The sequence below is a fragment of the Sabethes cyaneus genome, chromosome 2 (assembly GCF_943734655.1).
Source record: "Sabethes cyaneus chromosome 2, idSabCyanKW18_F2, whole genome shotgun sequence".
Taxonomy (NCBI): Eukaryota; Metazoa; Arthropoda; class Insecta; order Diptera; family Culicidae; genus Sabethes; species Sabethes cyaneus.
Window position 1 is genome coordinate 184420022 of NC_071354.1, and position 24600 is coordinate 184444621.

Below are 24600 nucleotides of genomic sequence, written 5' to 3' on the forward strand. Positions count from 1 at the left end.
TTCGTTCAAACACGGCAAGTGCTCGTATATCTTCCGGCAAAGTTACTATCTCAAGTCGGTAGAGGACTATCGAAAGAATGAGCGTTTTGTGCATCGTCTGTTTTGTGCGGCGACGTATGCTCCTTGATGGAAGCGTCTTGTGGAGGACTCGCCTTTCAGCTTGAATGCATCGTTGGATCTCCTTACTCGTATTATAGTTGGCGGTGACCAGAGATCCCAAATATACGAACCACCTCCAGTTAATCGCCGTCGATAGTCACTGTCCGTTGCAGAAAAACGTTGTTTTCATTGGACCCTCGTCTACTATATATTTGGTTTTCGACGCATTGATTTGTAATTCAATCCCGCTAAGCTCCATATTTAGTCCGGCGTAGCATGTCTCCGCCGTCCCAAGGCTTAAAATCAGGCGCTCATTTTTAAGGCGTGAGGAATAATTTTAAACGATTCACTTATATCGGCATTTCTATACGATAAGATCCGATTAAGCGCAATTGGCTTCTTTCAGCTCTACAACTTTGTGCTGAAAATCGCATGTTTGTCAGCAACTATCATTATAAACTATCATTATAAATATGTGAGCTTTGCTATTTGACATTTACGATAATTTTCGTACCGGTGCTGGCTGGACGCTCGCCGCATCACACCTATCTTCAATAGCAATGTTAAATAACGTACAGGACAATCCATCCCCTTGCCGCAACCCTCTGCGCGATTCGGAAGAATTTGAGAGTGCCCCTGAAACACGCACGTAGCACGTCACACGCTCCAGGCTAGCTTTGATCAATCGCGACAGTTTATCCGGAAGACCGTACTCGTGCATTATCTCCCATAACTGTTTACGCTCGACTGTATCGTATGCTGCCCTGAAATCCACGAAAATCTGATGCGTGGGGACGTTGTACCCCGGAGATTTCTGGAGGATTTATCGAAGAGTAAAATTTTGATCCGTAGTTGCCTCCATAAAGCCCGCCTGATACTGCCCTACGAAAGCTCTCGCTCTTGCACCGAAACCGACTGATTTTGCAGTACTGGCATGGGTACAGTACCTGTACTGGCATGGGTACTGGTACGGTACTGAAATGGGTACATGTTTAAATTCATTCCAACAGCAGGTGAAATGAAACTGATATTGAACCCTAACAAATTTGTAATACACAATGATGTTTGCAAAACAAATATACATCTATATCTCAGCTTAGAAATTTGGTTTATCAAAAAAAAACATGTCATTGATTTTTAAGACTCGTTCTGATGACAGAAACCGTTCATTAACAAAGAGAAAAAGATTTAAGACAGTTTCAGCAGTTCAACGAATTCGATTATGTTTAAATTGCTGACTGCAAAGTCTGTCTACTAGGGTCCAAGACAACTGCAGGCTACAACTGCTGTCATATTTACTCTATCGGTCTCTCCTAGTATTAGAGATCCGAACACACGACGACACTAAGTATTGAATGAAGGAAAATTTCTCACGATGCAAATGATTTGTTGTTATATGAATTATACTAACTAGATAGATCTCCGGGAAACAAAATAATTTATTCATAATACAAAACAATCTTCAGCTTTACTTAAAACATTGGACAATGATTAGAAGATCCAAATGATCAGAAGGAGAATTTATTTTTGTGTTTTCCTTGCATCATTGAAGGCTCATCCCTAAATAATTCGGTTATTGTATGGCACGATGCGATGGTTCGATGTTCGGTCGCTGGTAACAAACAACATGAAATCATGGATGACAGAGTACCACGTCCCACCAGCCGGGGCAAAATTATATGTAGAATACGCATTTCCGAAAAACGGATGTCGGCGTATACAATCTTATCGAGAAACGCAGAGTTCACCCGAACCGAAGCTACCAGAGTTTGCATGAATGGAAAGGCGAGTTTCTACAGTTGGATATTGCGTACGATTGAATGTACCATGCAATCGTACCAACAGGGGGAGTTTACGGATCGAGAGATTTATAAACGTAAATCAAACGTTGTACTTCCGGCAGAATTTGAATATTCATGTTCAGATTACAAACCAAGCGGCAAGCTTTTGTGTTGTGTAAGACGGTCTTAAAGGGCCATGCTTTAGCCTCGGTCTCTGATAGTTGTATTTACTGTTTATGGTAGATAATCCGATGGAAGTTATTTGCAATCTGATGTGTATACTAGGGATGTGAATGAATCAGTAAACATACCTCATTGTTTAAGAATTTTACTTTAACCGAGCACCGAAAAGAATGGAGAAATTGGCCGAAACCAAACACTAGGACCAACCGAACTGAGATAGTTTTCCCATCCGTAACTTTCTAACCGATAGCGCACGCGACACACCGAACTAAACTAAATAAACAGCATCAACAAGTGCCCGGCTCGAGTGGCCGCAGTCCAGCAGAGCGTCCAGCAGGGCAGCAAATATGAAACAAAACAAAAAATTACTACACAAGCAATTGAGCATTTCCGGTACCGGACATAAATCGAATTTCAAGCACAAACGCACTGCATTACGGTGAGTATAAACGAGTAAACTATTTTCTGCCCCGACCCCTCTGCTTAGCTCTTTTCCTATAGTTCAGCATTACTCTGACAGTGCTTAGAACGCTTATCAGCGGAATCTCCCCACCAGTCGATAGGGGAGAAAGGAAAAAGGGTTATCTTTGAATCAGCTGCTTTGTGTATCTTTCGTAGTACCTACTCATTTCGATGTTTGATTTAGTCAGGAGCAACGATTTTATATGTAGGTACATACCTGTACAATTAATAAGCGTTCATCATCCATAGCAAATATTGAGGTTTTGAATAAACCATGTGTGAAAACGTTTGATCTTGAACGTGATAACCGAGACGTTGTTTGCATTAGAGCAGTAGACAAGCGCAGTATCATCTGATCGTTCGGTTCGCGTGATGCAAATATTGATTTGTTGATTTTCCGTAGGCAGTCGTTGCAGAGTAAATGGCTAGATCGAATATAAATTGCAGTGTTATTCCCGTATCTCGGTACCTACTCAAGCTGTTTATTATTCACTGGTTGCGGTTGTTAATTCAATTGAAAATCTAATTATAGATATAAATAACTTGCAGATAACCTTAATACCGTTTCCACTAAAATGCTATCTTGCAAGTTTTAACTAAATGAACATCACTGCTTAGTGCTTAGGAATTGTCTCTCCCAATATTGTACCGTTCATATAAATCGGTAAATAAACAAATAATGGTGATACAATTCTGAATTATATTTGCATAAATGTTTGAATTCTTTTGTCGCTTGCACGCGTTTTCGTTGTCGTCGGGATGGTTTGTGTTATTTCAAGCAGTCATTTCTATTGAACTCGATCTTGTGTAACTCGTCGCCAATTTTCCAGGCGTCTCAGAGGACAAAAATTACCTTCGACATGGTCTTGTACGTTGAGCCCCTCTGTTCCTGGTGCCGGTGGGATTGTTGAAAAAACCCACTTTCGTCGCACTATCGTCCGGCATCCTCACGACGTGTCCGGCCTGTGAGATACATGTATGTGAGGTGCATGCAGGACTCTATATATAGTCACTCTACTTCCCCCTTAACGACGAAAGTGTTGGCAACGCTGTCATGTGAAGCTGTCACAGTGCGCGATTATCATTGGCAACATTGCTCGCGTATCGGCCCTCTTTTCCAGCAGACTCTTGGACAGGTAAGACGTACTTTGTTCACACAGCGCTTCTCCACGTCGAGTGATTTCTACAGTGCGATTTATAATGGCGTCTGGCATGAAACCTGTTATGCTATTGAGTATTCACACGGCCCACCATAACCTACCGACTTTCGCCAGATGTACTCTCCAATTTTAGTTTTTATTCCGCTAAATATCGTGGCATCACTCGAACACGGAAAGGCGCGTATGTCCTCCGTGAGCAGCGTCACAGCTTCAACGCTATAAAGAACTATCGATCTAATGAGGGGTTTATACATTGTCAGCTTCGAACTGCTTATTGATGCTGTTTGATCACAGCGTTTTGTGAAAGGCAAAGTAGGCCCGATTTCCCGCTTAAACGCGTCACTGAGTATCCTTACTAGTGTTGCCCGCGATCCCCATCCATAACAAATATAAGTACGAACTCATCTACAACTTTTAGTTCGACGCCATCAACGGTTTCCGTCCGTGTGAAGCGTGCGTTTGTCTCCTTCGAGCCTTTTCCTTTCATGCATTTGGTCTTCAACGCGTTTATTTTTAGCCCAACCCTCCTCCTAGACGCCGGTTGCAGTCTGGCATAGATTGCGTAGGTGTTGGCTACCTTTGGTGATAATCGTACCTCTCGTTTCGATGATCACTTGTCGAATCACCCCCCAAGAACGGTGTTGCACAGTATGTAGGAAAGGCCGTCACCTTGTCTCAACCCTTGTCGCATCCAAGGTGAGTTAAAAAAGGTGATCTAGTGCTCACAATTTGTAAAACAGCGGTACGCGGAACGACTGTTTTTTTTTCCTGTGTGGAGTCCATTACTGCGACCAGATAATTGATCTATTGTGATATCACCCGGGTGTTTGCTGTATGACCTGCACTGCATTTCTTTTTGCTATAAGCGCTATTGAATGAGTGATATGCTTATTAAATTTTACGCGTGCTTGTGTGAAATAAATTGAACAGCTTAAAAAGTACTAACCAAAGTATACATTGGTTACACTGTATACATGTATACTTTGGTTAGTACTTTTTAAGCTGTTCAATTTATTTCACACAAGCACGCGTAAAATTTAATAAGCATATCACTCATTCAATAGCGCATTGGACTACATTGGATATAAAAAAAAACTTGTATAATTGATACCGTCGTGCGGGGCTTCTTTTGACTTTTTTTTCAATTTTCTGACTTTAAGAAAATGTAACTTTCATAATGATGGGTATATTTTCACAATTTTAATGTATATTCATTGTGTATGTATATGCAACACTTAGGCAAAATATTAGCTAAATTACCTGAAAAATAAAAATTTTGTACGGCTAGTATACGGTATACGGCTAGTATGTAGTGCTAGTGCATTCAACAGCTCATTTATAAGACTTCCGAGTCGGATTTTTAGTACCGATGCATTCTTTGACCCTTCACTAGAAGGGTCACTATAGGGCGCCATCGCCCTATAATTTTTCGCCAGTCCCGCTTCAATGGAGCAAAAACTATTGCAATGCAAAAACTATGGAGCGACTATTGTTAGTTTTACGATAATTCCGCACCATTTTTCAACCTAGAAGAAGTAAACAAATATAACTGTGCAATACGGCTGCTAACGAAATATTGAGCGCTTTGGGATTTTTTCAAAAAATCAATTACCGTTATCTGGAATAGCGTGAACAATGTTTACACAGAACAAGTTCCAGTAGCTGACGGTTACCGCCGTGCGACTTTCAGAGTTCTTTTTGTTTTGATTTTGCGGCGGCAGATTTTTAAAACTTATTTTACACCTAGAGGTAGATTAAATGTTGTTTCATAAAATGACATGGTTGTGATATGATATCTATCTTTTTTTTGTGTGTGTGGATATTATCACTATAGTTACTATATATATAGTTTGGTGGATAGAAAACCAGGCAAATTGGCATCCCTGATTTTTTAAATTAAATTTGAAATTATGGAAATGTGCAGGTTTTTACGAAAAATAATCACTGGCGGGTGTTGAAAATGACTAGTTCTATGAAAGTAAAGTGTGTTTTTTAACATTACTCCTGCATTTTGGATTTTAAAAAACTTTTGGCTCCGCTTTTGACGTTTAATTTGGCTCCGGATTTTCTATCCGCCGAACTATATATATATATATATATATATATATATATATATATATATAGTAACTATAATTATCACATCGAGCAGCATTTTGATCTATTGTGATCTTATCCAGGTGTTGTTCCGCACTTCGTTGTTATTGCAGTATCGCTATAGAGTGAGCGAACTGCTTATTATCCGTGCTTAAAGTGTCGGTGTGTTTTCACCCCGTTTTCCGTCTACGCTTCTTACAACTTTTCAACCAATCTAGCTCTAGAGCCAGGAAGTGCAGAGACTAGTGTTGCCCTTGAACAAGAGGCTTCATTCGCACCTCAAGCAAGTACCACTTTGATAACTTGCCATGGAAAGACGCTTTCATTGTTAGTAAATGCAGAATGCAGTAGGAAGGATGTGGAGGGGCCTGAGAATAATCCCATGCTAAAATCACTTAACATCGAATGGCCTGATTCTACTAAGATTCGAACCCACTACCATTCGCATGTCAAGGCAGACTCGGTAACCTTGCGGCTACAAGGCCCCCTATCATGCCTTCTGTTGAAATTGATTAAAAATTTAAAGTGTCCAAAGTAGCCCCGCATTTCAAAAGAAACCCCGCACGACGGTACCCCAATGGAATATTTAATTTATAAAAACAGATTCTCACGAAAAGAAAGATTAGCAAAATTGCATCTGTAGTAGAGTCACTCAGCAATTTCATGAAATAAATACTATTAAAATTTGAAGTTTTCATTTGGCACTTAAGATGCCTCCAGTGATGGTCCCAAAAACACCTTTTTACCTTTGTTATACTATAACAAAGGTTTAAAAATTGGTCGAAAAACACGAAATTGTTCCGAGGCCCGGAGGGCCAAGTCACATATACCAATCGATAGGGTTCGACGATTTGAGCAATGTCTGTGTGTGTGTGTGTGTGTGTGTGTGTATGTATGTAATGATTTTTTCTATCGCCTGTTTCTCAAAGATGGCTGAACCGAATCGTTCGCTATTACTTTTGTTTGAAAGGTATTATTGTCTAGTAGATCACTATTGAGTTGCTTCGTGACACGACGTTTCGTTTAAAAGTTATAAGCAAAAATGTGAAAAATATGTGACACGGGTTTCTCTAGAACTACATGACCGATTTCAACTATCTTAGTATCAAATGAAAACCCTTATTAAAGCTAAATTATTCAGAAATTTTTAATTGAAAACAAACAAGTAGTTTAAAAGTTATGCTTAAAAAACCTGTTTTGACAAGGAAATAATTATCGCCTGTTTCTTAGAGATGGCCAAACCGATTTATGCGCTATTAGTCTCATTTGAAAGATAATATATGCTAATAGATCACTATTGAATGGTTTTTTGATTGGACGTTTAATTTGAAAGTTATGAGCAACCGTATACACCACACCAAAATTAACAATAATTTATAATGATTTTAACCAAGATAATTTACCTAATTTCAATTATTTTAATATCAAACGAGAGGTTTTGACACTACGAATATATATGCAAAATTTCATAAGAATTGGTTGTACCGGCCAAAAGATATTACCCCTCGAACACTCGCGCCAACTTTTGCAACACAGTTACTCGCGCGCACTATAATCCCAAACCAATGAAAACGTGCGCACTAGAGGTTTGACTGGGAAAACTTGGTTTTAGGTTTATCGAACCTTTAGAATAGTTTCTTGAAATTAAAAGCTCTATCGTCTGGTGGAATCTAAATTTTGATTAATCCCCCTAAAAGTGAAATAAAAAAAATTATTTTTCTTCAGTGTCAATATAACACATTGATGTGCTCTGCAAAGTTATAGAGCATATTATTACAAGAAATTTTGCTAGAGACAGTAACCTTCCATCTCTGCAGCTAAGATAGAAAAATCTTATTTATTGTATATGAATTTGTAAACTCAGTTTTTATATTTTTGCTCTTTTTGTAATTGTTGTATGACTTTTTCTTGTATTACAAAATTGTACAAATGATAAAAATACACAACTTTGCTGAATATAGTATACCTCTATGTTTGCTTGTTTAGGAACTGTAGAACTTTGATTATAAAAAATACCTTAATTTTGATTACGAATTACTCGACTATCAGCAGACGGATACATTTTAAACATTTTACATTGGCTAGTTTTGCTGCATACAGACACCATTTTTCCATATGAAGAAACGAAAGAAAATTCCACTTGGGGTCAATTGCGGTACACCTCGCATGCTGATTGTTTCGTTTCTGTGATGACGGTTTATGCTGATCTATTTTTCCAACAATTTAAATTATTAATGCATTGAATAATTATGACATTTTGCTCAGAATAAGTTTATTGAAGAATATTCGTTAGTTAAACAACGATTTGAAACTTTATAACAATATGGCGTTGAAAAACCTACACGTGTTGTACAAAATACAACAGCGTGAGTAACCGAAGGTTAATAAAAATTGATTAAAATTATTCAAGTAAACTCTATTGATGTGAATCAAATAGAATGGCATTACAGGAAATTATGCATAGTTCAAAAACCTATAAACTAGACCTTTACTAGGCAATGTATATGTTAAAGAATAAGATTTCCTCTTACAACTTACTTTTATTTGCACTTACTCAAATTAATGACAACTTACTTATCCTTACTCAGCAATTACATGAAAATAGGATCTATCAAAATTTAAAAGTGTTCCTATTTTGTTCAAAATTTGTAAACTTATTCAATTTTCAAAAATTTTATGTAAACCAACGCATTACGCAACGTTAACCAATAGATGAATTATGTTCCGAAAACGTATCGATTTCTATCTCAAATACCAAGTAAGACCGTATAACAAAGGTTCCTTTCACCACTAGGTGGATTAAATCGGGTTTTTGCCATTAGAACTGTTTTAAAAGATTCATATCTCTTGAACCGTTGAATACACGCACCTTCTTGGGTACGCTAAGTAGAAGAAAAGTGAACTAATCGATACGTTTCGAAGTACACAATTGCAAATAATTCAACATTCTAGGCTTCTGAATCTGAATCTGCTATCTGAAATGTAGGACTGTACAGGGTGAATAGTAATAACTGTCAGTGTCTTTTTGACGTGTTTGAATAAAAATGGTCTAATCACAGATGTCTCTGCGTATTTTTCGTTTAGAATGTATTGAAATATCAACACAACTTGTAAGTTTGTTTTGAATTTTCATTCGTTTAATAGACGTGGTAATCATGGACGCAAAAAACTATAAGGTATACAGCCCTAAGTGGTGTACGAAAGGATGACGTAGGACTATATCAGATCATTAGATCAAAGACTAATGTAAACTGCATTTCTGGCATATGTATGTTTATAAGAATCTGTGAGTGCCATTAAGAGCAAAAGTGAAATATTCAGATTCAATTATTCATTGAATGCAACAGTGGCTTTGAAAATACGTGGACGGGGGTTCATAAGTACAACGCCTGCAACGATTGAGATATACAGATTTCTTTTAAAAATCACTTGTGTGCCTCATAACGGTTGAAATAGTAATAAATAACCAGCCCACAGATTATTGTACCCCCGTTGCACTATGGGCAAAAATGCGAGAAAAACCGGACGCAATTAAGATACGGTCTGCAGGCTTATAAAATATAGGTGATCTTATGTAAAATTTTCTGGAGAATCGCATGGCGCCCACCCCTTTCCTGTTTGTCATCGGGAAGTGCCCCAGTTTGCACATTTTCCCCTATTTTTAATATTTTTCACCCTTGTTGGACTGTTCCAAACAAGGCTTTGAGGAAACAAAAGTTAAAAACCTAATAATTTTTGTTTTCTCAAAACCTTGCTTGGAATAATCCAATAAGGGTGAAAAATTTAAAAATAGGGGAAAATGTGCAAAATGGGGTACTTCGCGATGGAAAACAGGAAAGGGGTGGGCACCATGCAATTCTCCGGAAAATTTGACATAAGATCACCTATATTTTATAAGCCTGCAGGCCGTATCTTAATTGCGTCCGGTTTTTCTCTCGTTTTTGCCCATAGTGCGTTGGTAAGCAAAGCAAAGCAAAGTCGTGGGCTTAAACCGTCATTAGACATTACCCTTCTTTATCGACAAACTTCGCAGCCGGCTGTTTAGAGTACAGGAAAATTACGGGGCCAGTGTAACGATCCTACCGACTCTATCAAGCAGTGCGTTGCGTATGACCTTCTTTAATCTGAACATTTTTAATCTGGACCCCGGTGGAATGAATGCGCTCACATTAAAAACCGATCAAGCGTAACACACAATTGACGTTAAATTTGACCGGTAATTTAAAAAAAAGCAAAAAATCCTAATGCGTTTCCTCTTGCTTAGGAGCTTCGGCAATATAGCTCATATGCAACTTAACTCTCTCCAGCACTCAAAATAGACCACTTCAGTCGAAACTGCCGAGCCAATTTCGTCTTTTACAAACCGAACGTTTAGAATTCGCGCATGTTTGAAATGTTTTCAAAACTTTTGTTTTCGTCAAATTAAAACAACAAGTTCATAGGGTGCGCATCTTGCGCGTATGTGAAAATGAATAGTGTTACCAAATATTCCGATTAAAAATGAACTCGCCCAATCTGAACGAGCTGTTTTTCATATTAGCGGGGGTTGAGTGTATTAAATATGATAATGTGTAGCTTGACATGTTTCAGTAATCTTACTTTAACTCCCTTGTGGCCCTTAAAAGAGCCATTGCGTACAAATAACATTAAAGCCAAAACACGTTCATTGCAAATATGACGTGCCATTCGAATGTCTTTTTTGATATGAATGGCAACGGGCACGTAAGTTAACGGCGTCGATTCACTGTCTTTTGCTCCGAGAAGGTTTAGGTTTCTTTCACACCTTACCGCTTGTTACAAAGCAGAAAATATGGCATATGAGAGTCTTTGACCTCCTACCATATGGGTGAGGGGTCCCAAACCACTATAAAACAAATTCATGCCTCCAAAAACCCCCACATGCCGAATTTGGTTCCATTTGCTTGATTAGTTCTCGAGTTATGAGGAAATTTGTATATCATTTGTATGGGAGCCCCCCCTCTTAGAAGGGGAAGGGGTTTCAGTCCACCATAGAAAAAATTCTTACCTCAAAAAACCCTCACATGCCAAATTTGGTTGCTTTTCCTTGATTAGTTCTCGAGTTATGAGGAAATTTGTATAAGGTACCCCGGGGCAAGTGGGAATACGGGGTAAGTGGGAACGGAGCTTATAACTCTCCTCAACCTCATTTTCTCCAACCGAACCTTTCTAGAAATGAAAGATACAACCCAAACGCATGTATTAAAATTATAGATTATTTATAATAAGCATTCCAAACATCAAAATTGGACTTTCAATTTGAGCGTTATTTTCAATTTGCGTTGTAAGTTTGACACACCTTTTTAAAATTGATATTTTGGCCACAGGTTTTACGTAAAAGTACATGTTTTTCTGACAGTAGGTAAACATAATGAGTGTATTAACAAATTCCACCCGAAAACTAGTTTTTTAATTTGACAAACGGCATTAAAAAAATGGGTCGAAATAAGGTCGGCACTTCAAAGCACCCGGAGCAAGTGGGACTTATTAAAAATAAAGTGTTTCAGCACAAAACTTCCTGTCTTAATACATTTTTTAGATGAACTATCGAACATTTTCAGTTCAATTACATAATATTTATACCAGTAAAGCTTTAAAATAAAACCAAAAAAGACTAAACCAAGGGGCCCCAAAAAAGAAGTCCACATGCACAGCTTGTGCGGGAACAAACAGTTTGGTCACATTTTGGTTACACCTAAACGATGTTAATTGAATTTGGAAAGTCAAATTTGATATAATTAAGCAAATCTGCAACTGGAATCGAAACAATAAAGTGTTGTGGTTGTTAAAACGTAACTATCTCTTATGAGTAGCTCTACCGAATTGGGCATGGTAGAACAAACAGATCATAATCGTATTTTCGAGCTATTAAACAATGATTAATCCTAAATTACGTCTCGCAAGAATTGGATACAATGACATATTCAACTACATTTCATTACAATAATGCTTTACAGCGTAATTGCTCACGATCTGTGTTTTAAATAAATTATAAAGTTGCCCGTTGTGATCTGATTTTGTTACGCTATTTTTGAATGAACCCTTCGTACAAATATTGTTTTGATTGCTTCTTGCAATGCTTTAACATTGCTGTATATTAACTTACACAATTTACTATTATTTTATGCTGTTTAATCAAATTTGAATATAGGTCACACTTTCCCCGGTAAATTGGGCAAGGGGAACCTATCGACATAGTTTTGAAAATTCTCCTCCAGATTTATTTCATGTAAATTGATAGGTCTTTTTCGTAATTAATCCTTCGAAGTGATACCACTGAAGAGTTTCTGTGCTAAAAATTTTGAAATAATCATAGGTATAGAAAACACAGTGGAATAAACCCAAACTATGCATTTTTTAGGTCCCACTTGCCCCGGTGTACCTTATTATTTGTATTGGAGCCCACCCTCTTACGCCCTTCTTAAAATTGCTCATACCTCAGTACACCATGGAAAAAAATCCTATCTTCTGAAACCCCCACATGCCAAATTTGGTTCCATTTGCTTGATTAGTTCTTGAGTTTTGAGAAAATTTATTTTTCATTTGTATTGGAGCCCACCCTCTTACCCCCTTCTTAAAATTGCTCTCGTGTCCCCCAAGCTGGTGTTAAAATCAACACTAAATATTACATCGATAATGTTTTGAAGAGCCGTTTGCTTTCCATCGTCGAAAAACAATACAAGGATGTACCGTACTGCTTTCAACAAGATTCAGCACCGTCTCACCAGCTACACAGACTTGGTGTGAGGACAATTTTCCAGGCTCTTCGCCTGATTTGTATCCTCTCAACCTCTATGGATGGGGTTACATACTAGGCAAAGTAGAGAGTATCAAAGGTTTGACTTTGGATACTTCCAAGCAACGTTTGGAGTAGATTTTGGTTTGAATACCTCAAGATATCGTGTGCGCCAGTTGTAGCACTGTTTAACAATGATTGCGACTGTTAATTAGAGCAACGGAGGAAAGTTTTAAAACCACTTTAAGGCAAATGCTATGGATGTACTTTCACGAAATACACTCAAAATTATAATTTATATAAAAGTCATATTTTTGTTACCATTTGACACATTCCAGCGTTACGGAACACAATTAGCACCCATTGTTACCGTGTGAATCGCCTGCTGTTTCACCAGTTTTTCGGCAAATACCTCGTAAAATATTTGTTTAAAGAGAACTTTATTTTACACTAGAATGCCAGGGATTTGATGAAACAGGAACCGATCTGCATAGTAGGGATAGTGCCCCGTAACAGCTAGAATCGCATTTACTTTACTGGCAGTAATTATTACTCACTCTGTAATTAGACATACAGGGGTTAGACAAAATGATCGGGACAGCCAAAATTTTGACCAAATTCAAATGATCATAACTTTTTACGAAAAAGACATATTTAGATGCAACCAGCTGCATTGGACAGAGAAATTTTTCTTGTTTTTTGAAATACTCGGAGACTTGTGGATGCCAGAGAACACCGGAGATATTCCAGATTATCGAAGGGTATGTCAAAAACTGATATTTTTGACCGCTTGTATTTTTCTTCAGTGTAAAAAAAATGTATTGCTTGTTTGTGACACGACCGATATGGATGTCAAACTTCAGGGTTTTATGAATCAATGACACTGAAAGATTTTACTGGTACTCAACTTGCTTATGGCAGGTTCCGCGTACCACAAAATATTTTGATTTGGCAACACTTTTTAGAAATTAATACAACAGTAAAATGAACAATAATGAAAACCTAGTTGCCCTGTTCTGCCCCTGGCATTTAACAACAATCGAAATGACTCGACTGTGAACTTGACTGGAAATCGATTCAAATATATTAAAGAATTTTAATGATTAATTTACCTTATTTTAGAAGCTTTCAAGCGCTGTTGAAATATTACAGTACACTCCTGATTTATCACACAAATACCATTGAGTTCATTCGTACGTTTTAAGTTTTTGAATCTTTAAATGTAATAACTACGAACGTTCCAAATTAATCTACGAACCAACTTTTATATTCTTTTCTATTCTGAACTTGTAACCAAATACCGAGCACAATTCTCATCGAACACACTATCTTCAAACAATAGATCTGGTTCGCCCTTTGCAATGGTCTTTCTTCTTCAGTTTCCAACTATGCCGGCCCAGGGGGGCCGTTCAGGATCGAACCACAACAACAGAACAACAACCACTTGCTGCTGCATTCATAAGTCTATTAATAATCGATAAGTTATCGCGTCTCACCAATCGACAAATCACCGCAAAACTACCTACAAATACACCATACAGTTCGAAGCCAACAGCCACTGCCGAGCCACTACCGAGCTCCGTTCCGGAAGCTATCGCCGTATCTTTGGCTGGCAGAACTCTGAAACGTGGTGGCGAATTCCGCGGCGGAAGAAAGCCAGTTCTCTAGCATAAAGCAACCACTAGGCAAAAAAGTGCACTTTTATTTACTCGCTTGCAGAACGTCGATACTTTGACATAATTTCCACGTCCGGCCGCGCCGGCAACAGCAAGGCAAGCAGAGACTGAACGAGTCTCGTCTTCGTCGTGCGCCGGAATTCAACCGTTTTTTTCCTACTTCCGAGCTTCGAAGGGCCAGCGAGAAAGACGGCCACAGATTTGGATTTGACCACACACTCCAGGACTGAGCCTGCTGATTGTGGCTTCGGTCGTTCGAAATAACTACAGACAAATATCTAGACCGCACACTGCACGCACCGAACGAAGGCAAAAATCAGTTATTGGTAAATTCCGGAGCGTCGGAGCGAAAGACCTTGGCTGATGTAAAGTGGATATCCGTTTGGAATGACTGCCAACAACCGACCCAAACCATGCCAGGAGCGGATCATCCGCTTGTTGGGGGTTTTTCAGAATGGCGGTTACTGTTGTTGTTGCTGCTGGTACCAGCGCTGATTTGTTCGAATCGACCTGTGCTGGAAAAATTCTCCTTCAAAGGATATCAACGACGGCGCACTTACCCCAGGCAGGGTTGGCAGTGCAACGTGAGAGCGAGTGAGAAACAGCGGCAACTTACCGCTCGTTAGTGAGACGAAGGGGATGATAATAAAGGCGTGGCTTATGGAACTGCACATGTGTTCTGCACCGTGTCCTTTTGCGCCTACTATTCGAGCCCGTCGAGTCGCATGCTGGTGTGTGTGGATGGTGACGATGATCTCCTTTCTAACCAATGATGCCTGACACAGTAAAGCCTTCGCTGATGGTAGTGGAGACCTCATTTACGAGAAGCAGCAAGGATTACTTTGTTGGAAAATTTCTGCTATCTGGCGTAACCGCTCCTCCTGTTCCGATCTCCAGCGCCGCCACCAAACCCCGCTTGCGTAGATGTTTTTGTTCCTGCACTTATCAGAGGCACTGGTTTGGTGTGTTATGGCCATGGGTAAAGCACTAGCGCTTGCATAGCGTTGCATTGCATCGACAGAAGCATAAATTATTCGTGAATCCTTTTTTGCAGCTGCCAACTTTTTTTCGAACATATTTCAACGATGTAGGTTTGTTTATGTGCCACTTGTAGTATGGAAAACTCGGTCCATTTTCAGTGTGGGTCGTTCGGGCTGTCGCCGTTGACATCAATATTGCTGGCAGCGGAACCTTTAAAACAGGTGGCTGCCCCCGGAGAAAGCTTTAAGTGGAACTTTGCCCTTGATGAATTGCTGGAATGGAGAATCAGAATGATAAAACTAGAGTGAGCTTGCGTTGGCTTGTCGCTTGAGCTGGAAGAAAGATGTGTGACAGTGAATTTTTGAACGTGAAAAAAATCAATGAATTCTTTTCAGTTTTTCACTCTAGTTATAACTGTAGCGAGAAAAAATTTAAAAAAGGAACATGAGTAAATCATTGTTACCCTCTAACGGGCAACATCGTAAAATTGATGTGATCAAGTTAATGACTATTTTATCATGAAAGTACACTCAAAAAAACCTTAAGTTCTGATTTCCAGGTAAAAATAATTATCTGGACAAGCGGTAAGTAGTAAGTCCAATTTCTCTTTTCTGTATTTCCTGTGTCTAACGTCTAACTCTACCCAGATATTTTTTCTATTCAGATACAATACAAACTTGAAATAACTTTTGCATTAAAAAAACGGACTTTTTTTCGGATGGTGATGAAAAAAACTAAGGAGCTAATTGAGTTTGGTAAATTTCCCAGGAAAGGTAATTAAATTAGCTTACTTGCAAAAAAATTCTACGCTTTTACGAGCGGCCTTCCTGCAATCAACCGGAACATTCGCTATGGCGGACGAAAACATGCGTGTAGGCAGATTTTTGAGTTCTTTCTTCGTTTTATTTTTCACTTCCTCCTCAGTTTTCACGACAAAACTATTGGAGTAGATCTTACGGTTCAGGTTTTCCCAGAAATTCTCGATGGGAAGCAGCTGGGGGACGTTGGGTGGGCTTGCTGACTTGGATACCAGCGGCTCAATGTCCTCCAACGATCGCTGCGAGTAGTGTGCCGACGCCACATATGGCCAAAACACTATGTGTTCGCCCTTATGGTATTTATAGATGAACGACGCAACTTCCGGTAGGCACTTCGTATTATAAATTTTCCTCGTCCACGGCCAATCCGGAGCGAAAGAAGAGCGGCTTTGACTTCCCCTTCTCGCTGATTGTCAGCCACAGCAGCACCTTCTTGGGGAACTTGATGTTTGAAACGAACTTCATCTCGGAGCTCATTTCCTTCGTGGAGGAAGTAAAAACGATATGCCCTGCTAGACGTGGCCATCCAGGGTGAGATAGGTCTCGTCGTTCATCACCACCGCCACGTCGGGATTCGCCGAGAAAATCGTCTTGACCATCTTATTCAGCCGCTGCCGCTGTGTCATTGCCTGCAGCTCCGAGACCAGTGCAGTGGACGGGACTGCCGCTTCCTGACATGTATGTCCATGTTCGCCAGGTACTTTTTCACTGTTTGGCCGGTTGCACTGACCTCTTGGCCAAGCAAACACAGCGATGTAGCCACTTTTCTCTCGGTCATCCTCTTCAGCGCCCTTTAGAGCTTCTTGTCGCTCAGGGCCGTTGGCCGTCCGGAACCGGGCTTTCTTTCGATGCTCTGATTGTTGTTCATGCCAAGATGTTGTAGATGGCGAAACGGGCGTATTTGGCGTCTACAAAGTGCCGCACGATGTCCGTTTTCGATACGGCGGGGTACCGTTCTTTGAACGCGCACGCTTCTGTACTGTAGAATTTGAGCTGTAGAGCTGTAGAATTTTTTTGCAAGTAAACTACTATAATAACCTTCCATGGAAAATTTATCACACTCAATTAGCTGTCTTAGTTTTTTTTATCAACATCCGAAAAAAGTCCATTTTTTTAATGCAAACGTTAAAGCATGTAAATTACTCCTGGAAAATTTTTATGATCAACCATTTTGTTCTAGATAGGTATCTAGATTTGTTCTAGATTTCTTCAAAAATAAATCGGGGAATACCTACCTATGTGGTAAAAATTGGGAAGTCGTTATTGAGAGAATATATGAAGTCATGATGATTACATTCGGAAAAGAAACCTCACGGATTCGTAAATTTAATTTAAAGGCAAAGTACATTTTTAGCAAGGCAACGTTCACAAAAGCATTGCGGTTAATTCTGGATTGTAATGATGAATCAGGATATGTGACCCACTGGGACAACTCGAGCCTTTAAAACAAGTAACCAATATCATATCAAAAATCTCGTTGAAACTATGCCAGTTGTGTACACAAGCGTAAAGATGAAAAATAGTTTTCCTAAATCTGACATTTAACGCACTTCGCAGAATAATTACACATAGAGTAGACGCTCCAGTAATGGAGGAGTTATGCCAGGGGATAGTATTTAAAGGCAATTAGAACGCTCAATTTACCAGTTTCCAATTGAACTATAAGATAATATGATGCACCACAGGGGCGTAGCCAGAAAAGTATCTTGGGGGGGGGGGGGGGGGGGGGGGTTACAAAAAAAATCGAATATAGCCTAAACTTATGCAGTTTATTCAAGAAATGGAGAATTATTTTCAGTTAAAAGCTATTCATTTGACAAAAAAATCGAATTAAAATAAAATAAGAGAAATGTTAAAATTTTGCTTTTAAGTTGGCATCGAGGCATGTTGTGTGTTCGAATCTCGGCTGGGAGAGGCTGTAAGAGTCCATAGGATCGAGTCCCTTCGAGACGCGGCCTGGGTCGGAACAAGCTGACAACTTATCCTGCATGCTTTTCAAGATCGCTCTTGAGGGGGTAATTCGACAAGCAGATATCCAATCGAGAAGTTTGATTTTCAGTAATTGTAGCAAACAACGCAGGCTTTGCGCTTTGATATTAAAGCCAGAAACATTATCACGGCGGAGACCATTTGCGCTAGACTGAAAGCAGAGTCCAGGAGGATTGAGCATAGAATAAATGCGTCGAAGACAAAATACATACATGATAGAGGTCCTAACGAGACCAACTCGCGCTTTTCGCGGACGGTAATTGTTGACAACGACGAACCAGAAGTGGTAGATTTGTGGGATCGCTGGTGACCGCGGACAGCAACACAAAAGGAGGAGATCCAGCGACGTATTCAAGCAGGATATCGAGTCTACTTTGCCCTCCGCAATACGGTACGATCAAGAGGCATAAGCTGCCGTACGAAGCTGACAATGTACAAACCCCCTACTAGACCGATAGTTTTTAGGGATTTAACAATGCGCACTGAGGACATACACGCCCTTGCGCACGATATTTGGCGGAGTACAAGCTGCAAGTGAAGAGTGACGCAGGTGCATGAATCAAAGGACACTACTTGAGGAGACTACCAATGGTTTTGGCAATAGTCAGAAAGCTACGGTGAACAGGATACGTCGTAAGGAAAACGGTTATATTCAACAACCCCACCGTCACCCAGAACAGAGGGACTCAACGTGCGATATGGCTTGACCGAGTCTAACCGACATTTTTTATTTTTTAAAAAGAAAAAAATCTACAAGTTCAGAAACGCCTGCGAAATGAGCGACGAGTAACCCAAAATCAAGTTGAATGAAGCTTAAAACAGCACGAACCATCCCGACTCTAAGCTGCTGACGAGGATCGTACAACCAGCCCTGTAAATTTTCTTATGCTCTAAACTAGGACCCGGCATAGTCGAAACAAATAAATGAAGCTGACTTTCTCTCAAATTCGCATCATACATGAAGCGACTGGTTTCATTTATTGAACAGAACGTTTCAAGCAAGCTTTAGCTGAAGTTGGTGACTGTTCCAATTGACGACAACTGAAAGTCAAGCACGAAAATTGAATATTACATGTGTGGACATACATATAGGAAATGTTACGCAAATTCACTTCATTTGCGTTAAAAGTTACTGAACTTCTACTGAATATTTGATAGAAAAGTGAAAATGAAACTTTAAAACCGATCGTCATGCTGAAGTGAAACCCGTTTTACTGACACTGATTGAAGAAGCTTCATTGCTTCATTGTCGAGTGACGATTTGCAATTGAATGTGACGTTGTCGGGTCCGGCTCTAAACTGATGGTTGTGAAATTTCAAGCTTGAAAGTGTAGAACAAATTTTCTTCTGGGGGGGGGGGGGGTTGAACCCCCAAACCCCCCCGTCGCTACGCCCATGATGCACCATAATGTTGGCTTTTAATACATACCAAAATTATACGATTCTGTTGGTTATTATGTTTAAAATATTGATTTTCCTGACATTAGTCTGTGCTCCAAAAGCAGTGGTAATGTTCCTGTAATAGTGGAAAATTTGCCTATAATAGAGGAATTTTGTTTACCGCCCTTAGTAGCAGGAAGCAGGTGGATAACAGCGTAGGCTTGATAAAATGCTATGAATTGTTGCGAATATCTTAGCCAATTGCACTTTATTGGTCTGTTCAAAAGATATTTATCATTTCTGTACCAATATGCTAAAGTTTAACTTCATCTACCTTAGATAAAACTGTTGACAAATATATATTTAACAATAGAAAATTGAAATTCTGTTGGAATTATTCTAAAATCCGCCAAAATTATGAAATGATTCGAGTTTCCACTATTACTGGTACACCCACTATTACTGGTACATCTACCCTATGAAATTGAAATCTGAATATACATTGATTTTTAAACTTTCAAAACTTCCATCGGCCATGCCGGCCATGACAAATGATGTAAGTACCAACCGATGTAATTACTTTCTGCTCGGAATCTTATGGAGCCTAACAATCTATCTACTAGCCGAAATTCGAATATACGGCTTCCATCTTCCTATACCAGTGTTGTGCCTCAAGGCCACCTGAGAAGCATGATTATGACCATATCGACATTATTTCTACATGCCACGAAGACCGTGACACGGAGATGTATCGTCTCAAGAAATCTTATAAAATTTAACCCCACTAAAGAAAATTAATTCAGTCATGAACTAATAGGATATCTAGGAATATCATCCGCAGTCGATCATTGTTTTAGATTTTTAATTGGCTGCCCAAAGTGCTTTTATAGCAGCCTGGCTATCAGAACAAAAGTAGATAATCTTGCCCATCAATTGTTTCTGAAGTGTAAACTGAGCTCCGCACATAAAATGCAAAAATTTCAGCCTGAAGAACGGTGCAGTAACTACCCAACGAACAGGATTTCTCAAATTACAGCTCACGGCAGTAAACATCAGCACCCGCGCAACCTTCGTACAAGGAACCATCGGCATAACAGACCACATAGTCGGAACTTTTCCTTTCCTCGTAGCCTGACAACCACTCTTCTCTAAGAGCAAAGTTACTTGAGAAAGTCCTATATGGAAAATTTGGCATGAGCGTTACATCGCTAGGAGCATGAACAAACTTTTCCTCAGCAACAACTTGCGACCACAATTGAGTATGACTAGTGTAATCGTCCACAGATTGCCAAAGACCCATCACGGGTAGTCGATAAAAAAAAGCAAAGTCGTGGGCTTAAACCGTCATTAGCAGGGGCGGACTGGCCCACCGGGCAACCGGGCAAATGCCCGGTGGGCCCCAGTAAAATTTTTGTCGTTACACAAAATGAGATTTTCCAGAATTTTTATTTCAGTTAAACTCTTTCAGCGACTCACGAATGTTCGATTGCTGGGGCCCCATGATTTATGAAATCAACCGATTTGATGATTAAAAATTCAGCTTCAAATGGGACTGTTGGGGCCCCGAACTTTAAACCAAAATTTCTCTTTCAATTAAACTTTTTCTATGACTCACGAATGTTCGATTGCTGGGGCCCATGATTCATGAAATCAACCGATTTGATGATTGAAAATTCAGCTTCAAATGAGACTGTTGGGGCCCCGAACTTTAAACCAAAGTTTCTCTTTCAATTGAACTTTTTCTACGACTCACGAAACACGAATGGGCCCCGTGATTCATGAAATCATTTAAGTTGAGCTGTTGCTCCAAGCTCCGAAAATATTACCAGCTTCAATTCTGAGTATTTAAAAGTAAAATTAGTATTTCATCTGCAGTTATTTGACTACTTATAAATTTCGAACTGTCGGCTTAAGCTCCATACTTAGTTTACTTCAGTGGCGGCGGGCCGTTATCGATCCTGCTCCGAATGAATTATGATCCTCCAGTACTCAATCCTGGGCTACGTTTCTTCAAACCCTCGAACACCAGCTGAACGTGCATCATCCTCGATAGCGCACATCTATCAGTGCGATGTCTACTCCGAAGTCTACGGCCTCTTCTTGATTCTCTGCTTAAAATAATTTTGGCTACTCTTTCGTCGGGCATTCTAGACACGTATCCAGCCCAGCGCAGACTGCCACACTGTACTATCTTGTAACCTCGTGCTAGCCAGCGGAAATCCCTGGTAGGGAGATAGGTCAAAAATATATACAGGGGTGTCTGATGTAATCCCTCTGCATCAAACACCTATACTTACTTCAGTAGGGAGGTCCCCGTGTCACTCGCTGACAACTATCAAGGTGAAGCAACAGGAAGTGGAATCTCACGACAATATGAATCTCACAGACGCTTCTGAATATTCCCGATTTGTGAACCTAGACAGATAGAGGTTTGTTGACTCCTTTTATGAGTCCGACTAGCGAACAGTAAACGAGGTGTAAAATCTATCAATTTCAAGGCTGCACTCAGATATGACTAACTATCTTGTAACTTTAACATTGTACAATTTATTCTACAAGGTACCATTTTGAGCTCATTTCGGTTTATGACTTAACTAATTTACTTGCGGTTTTGGGCATTGATGGTGGTATACTTCCGGAACGCTGCTCCAACAAGACAATGGCTGTCGTAGCCACCGCCGATGACTACTCTGGTCGCTGAATGATGGATGCACTGGACAAAGCGTGCACAAGATGGCTGATACACGGCATGACGAGGCATGCATAAGATGGCAGATACACTAGACGGGACCAAGTGTGCACTGGTTTACGGAAGCACTGGTCACAGCATGCACTAGATGACGGATGCACAGGTCCAAGTAGGCACTAGAGGACTGGCGCACTGGATGACGGAGGCACTAGTCGACGGATGCACCGGTTGAAAGAGGCACCGGCCTATGGTACACGTGTTCCTGGATCTGTCGGTGCTACGACGAATAATTGACACGTTGAACGCAGCCGACAGTTGGGCCGGCCTTCACTGATTATCGAAGACAGTTGAAGCGGTTTTCACGGAAAACCCGCCAAAACGGAACGCAACCCGGGGTAGTTGCAGTTGCTAGCAGTGGTAAGCCAGGATAACCACCGCCGAACCTCGCTGCGTCCGATTGAAGCCACTCACGTCACCAGTTTGTGATGAATTTAGCGTATCACCAAAGACCATTCACCAGCTCGTTACTGGCCGTCCACAAGATTAGATACCGGTGTGCGTCCGGGTTGTCCACTGTGCCCATGGAAATCTCGAAAAAGATCAATAATACAAAAGAAAAAGGTCCGCTGGACCTGTCCCGCGCTATTAGTTTCATTTAGTGTCACTAGTTTTACCACCTTTAGCCCATTCCGCATATCAACGTTACTTATAAGTATTACAATGGATTTACCTTTTTCTAACACAATAGTTATTTTAACACGAAACAATAACAGGATTGTCCATATTCAAAGATGATAATTCTCTTTTCAGCCCTTTTGATCTGGCTAAACAATAAACAAAGCATTAACTATTCTCCGCCATCACTCAATAGTCATTATTACTGACCGTACTAATTACTTTCCTAAGCACTCTATTAATAGCTTGTTTCAGGCTTAATTCTTACTTAGTCACGTTTTAATCACACTTTTCGGCTTAGTGTTCAACTGATCTGTAAGCAAACTCTAATTAATCGAAATTACACCTTTTTAAATAAAACTTTTACGAACACGGCGCGCACTTCTATCATCTGTCCTAGCTTCTGACAGATCAAAAAAATTCATACTGTGCGTCGAGTATTTATGGGCTAACTTGGCGGAAGTCGTGAGATGAGACAACATCAACCCGAGTATCGTCGAGAGCGATACTTTGTCTACCTCCGCTTCGTAAAACTTCTCTAGCGTAATTCTCAGTCGACTATGATCTGCGCTTTCTCCCTCACACCCACTATTGTGTTGTCCCCCACACAAGTTTGATGTCTGCATGAAAATGAGATTACTCGGTGAGTGACTTCTCAGTTTAGTACAACTTAGATGCTCATCACTCACGGAGTCCATCTAACACCAGGGAAGGACTTAGGGATAGTGACGGAAAATTTCCGCTAAGCACTTAGTGGTAATTCACGTTAATATTGTGGCGGACGCCACAACTTAAATTTGTAACCAACTGGTTACAATCTTATTATAACAGCAAATTTACATTCTTAATTAGCTCGTGGTTCATGCGTCTGCGCTACACGCCATTTTCGATTTTGCAAAATTTTACGCTAAAACCATAAACATTCGTCGATCAGCTTCTTTTAGCGTCCATGATTCATGTCCGTAAAGGACCACCGAGAGAATTAGTGTTCTCTAGAGCGTCAGTTTATGCGAATTTGCAAGCTACGGGACTTCAGCTACAAAATGTAATGCCTGCGTAAAGGCCAATTCGCAGCTACAATTGGTCGGTGTTAAATCAGACCGGACCAAGTCGCAAAATTTAAAAAAATTAGTTAATGAACGACGATCAAGAAATTTCAAAGCAACATTTTACTCCAATCAGACTACATAAATATTGCAAACAGTCATAGTTATGAGATGATTTCTAACGATTGGTAGCATATAAACCATACAGAGCTGCACACTTTGAACGCATTTTTCTCGAAATCAGAGTTTTGTCACTTGGTTCGGTCTGACTTAATACCGACCAATTAGTCATTTTATTTTGCGATTTACACCGTTGTCACATGTCACGAGCATACCAAAATATATTCAGTTCCTCTTCGACACCAACACCATTTGGATTTCCACGCCATGTACTTCGTTTTGGCGGTGTTAATGGTAAGTCCCAATTTCTCAATAAATGACCTAAAGGCTTCTTTCACTGCTCTACTTTTGATTTCAGTGATATCGACGTCATCCGCAAAATCAAGAAGCACGTGAGGTCTCATCTGCTATTCTGACTCATAATTTTTACTCATCCAGCGTCACACAAATCCACGTAACTAGTTCTGTGAGAAAACCATGTCCTAGCGTTAACTGTCACAGCTAATTTCGTTTGACTGAATCATATGCCGCCTTGAAATCCATAAAAATATGATGAGTCTGCAAGTTGCACTCCCGGAACTCGTCAGCTACTAGACGCAGGGTAAATATCTGATCCATCGTGAAGCGACCCTTATGAAAACCAGCTTGATACTCGCCGACGAAGAACTCAGCTAATGGACTCAGTCTAAAACA

At 40.0% G+C, this 24600-nt stretch overlaps 1 protein-coding gene across 1 annotated transcript in view; it reads right to left on the minus strand.

Annotated features, from left to right (window-relative positions):
* Positions 1-22138, minus strand: part of LOC128736431 (DNA-binding protein D-ETS-3) — a 194128-nt gene extending 171990 nt beyond the window's left edge. Inside the window, exon 1 of the mRNA XM_053830913.1 lies at positions 21981-22138. Coding sequence (XP_053686888.1) covers positions 21981-22138 — 158 coding nt within the window. The remainder of the gene's footprint in view (positions 1-21980) is intronic.
* Between the last annotated feature and the right edge of the window lie 2462 nt (positions 22139-24600).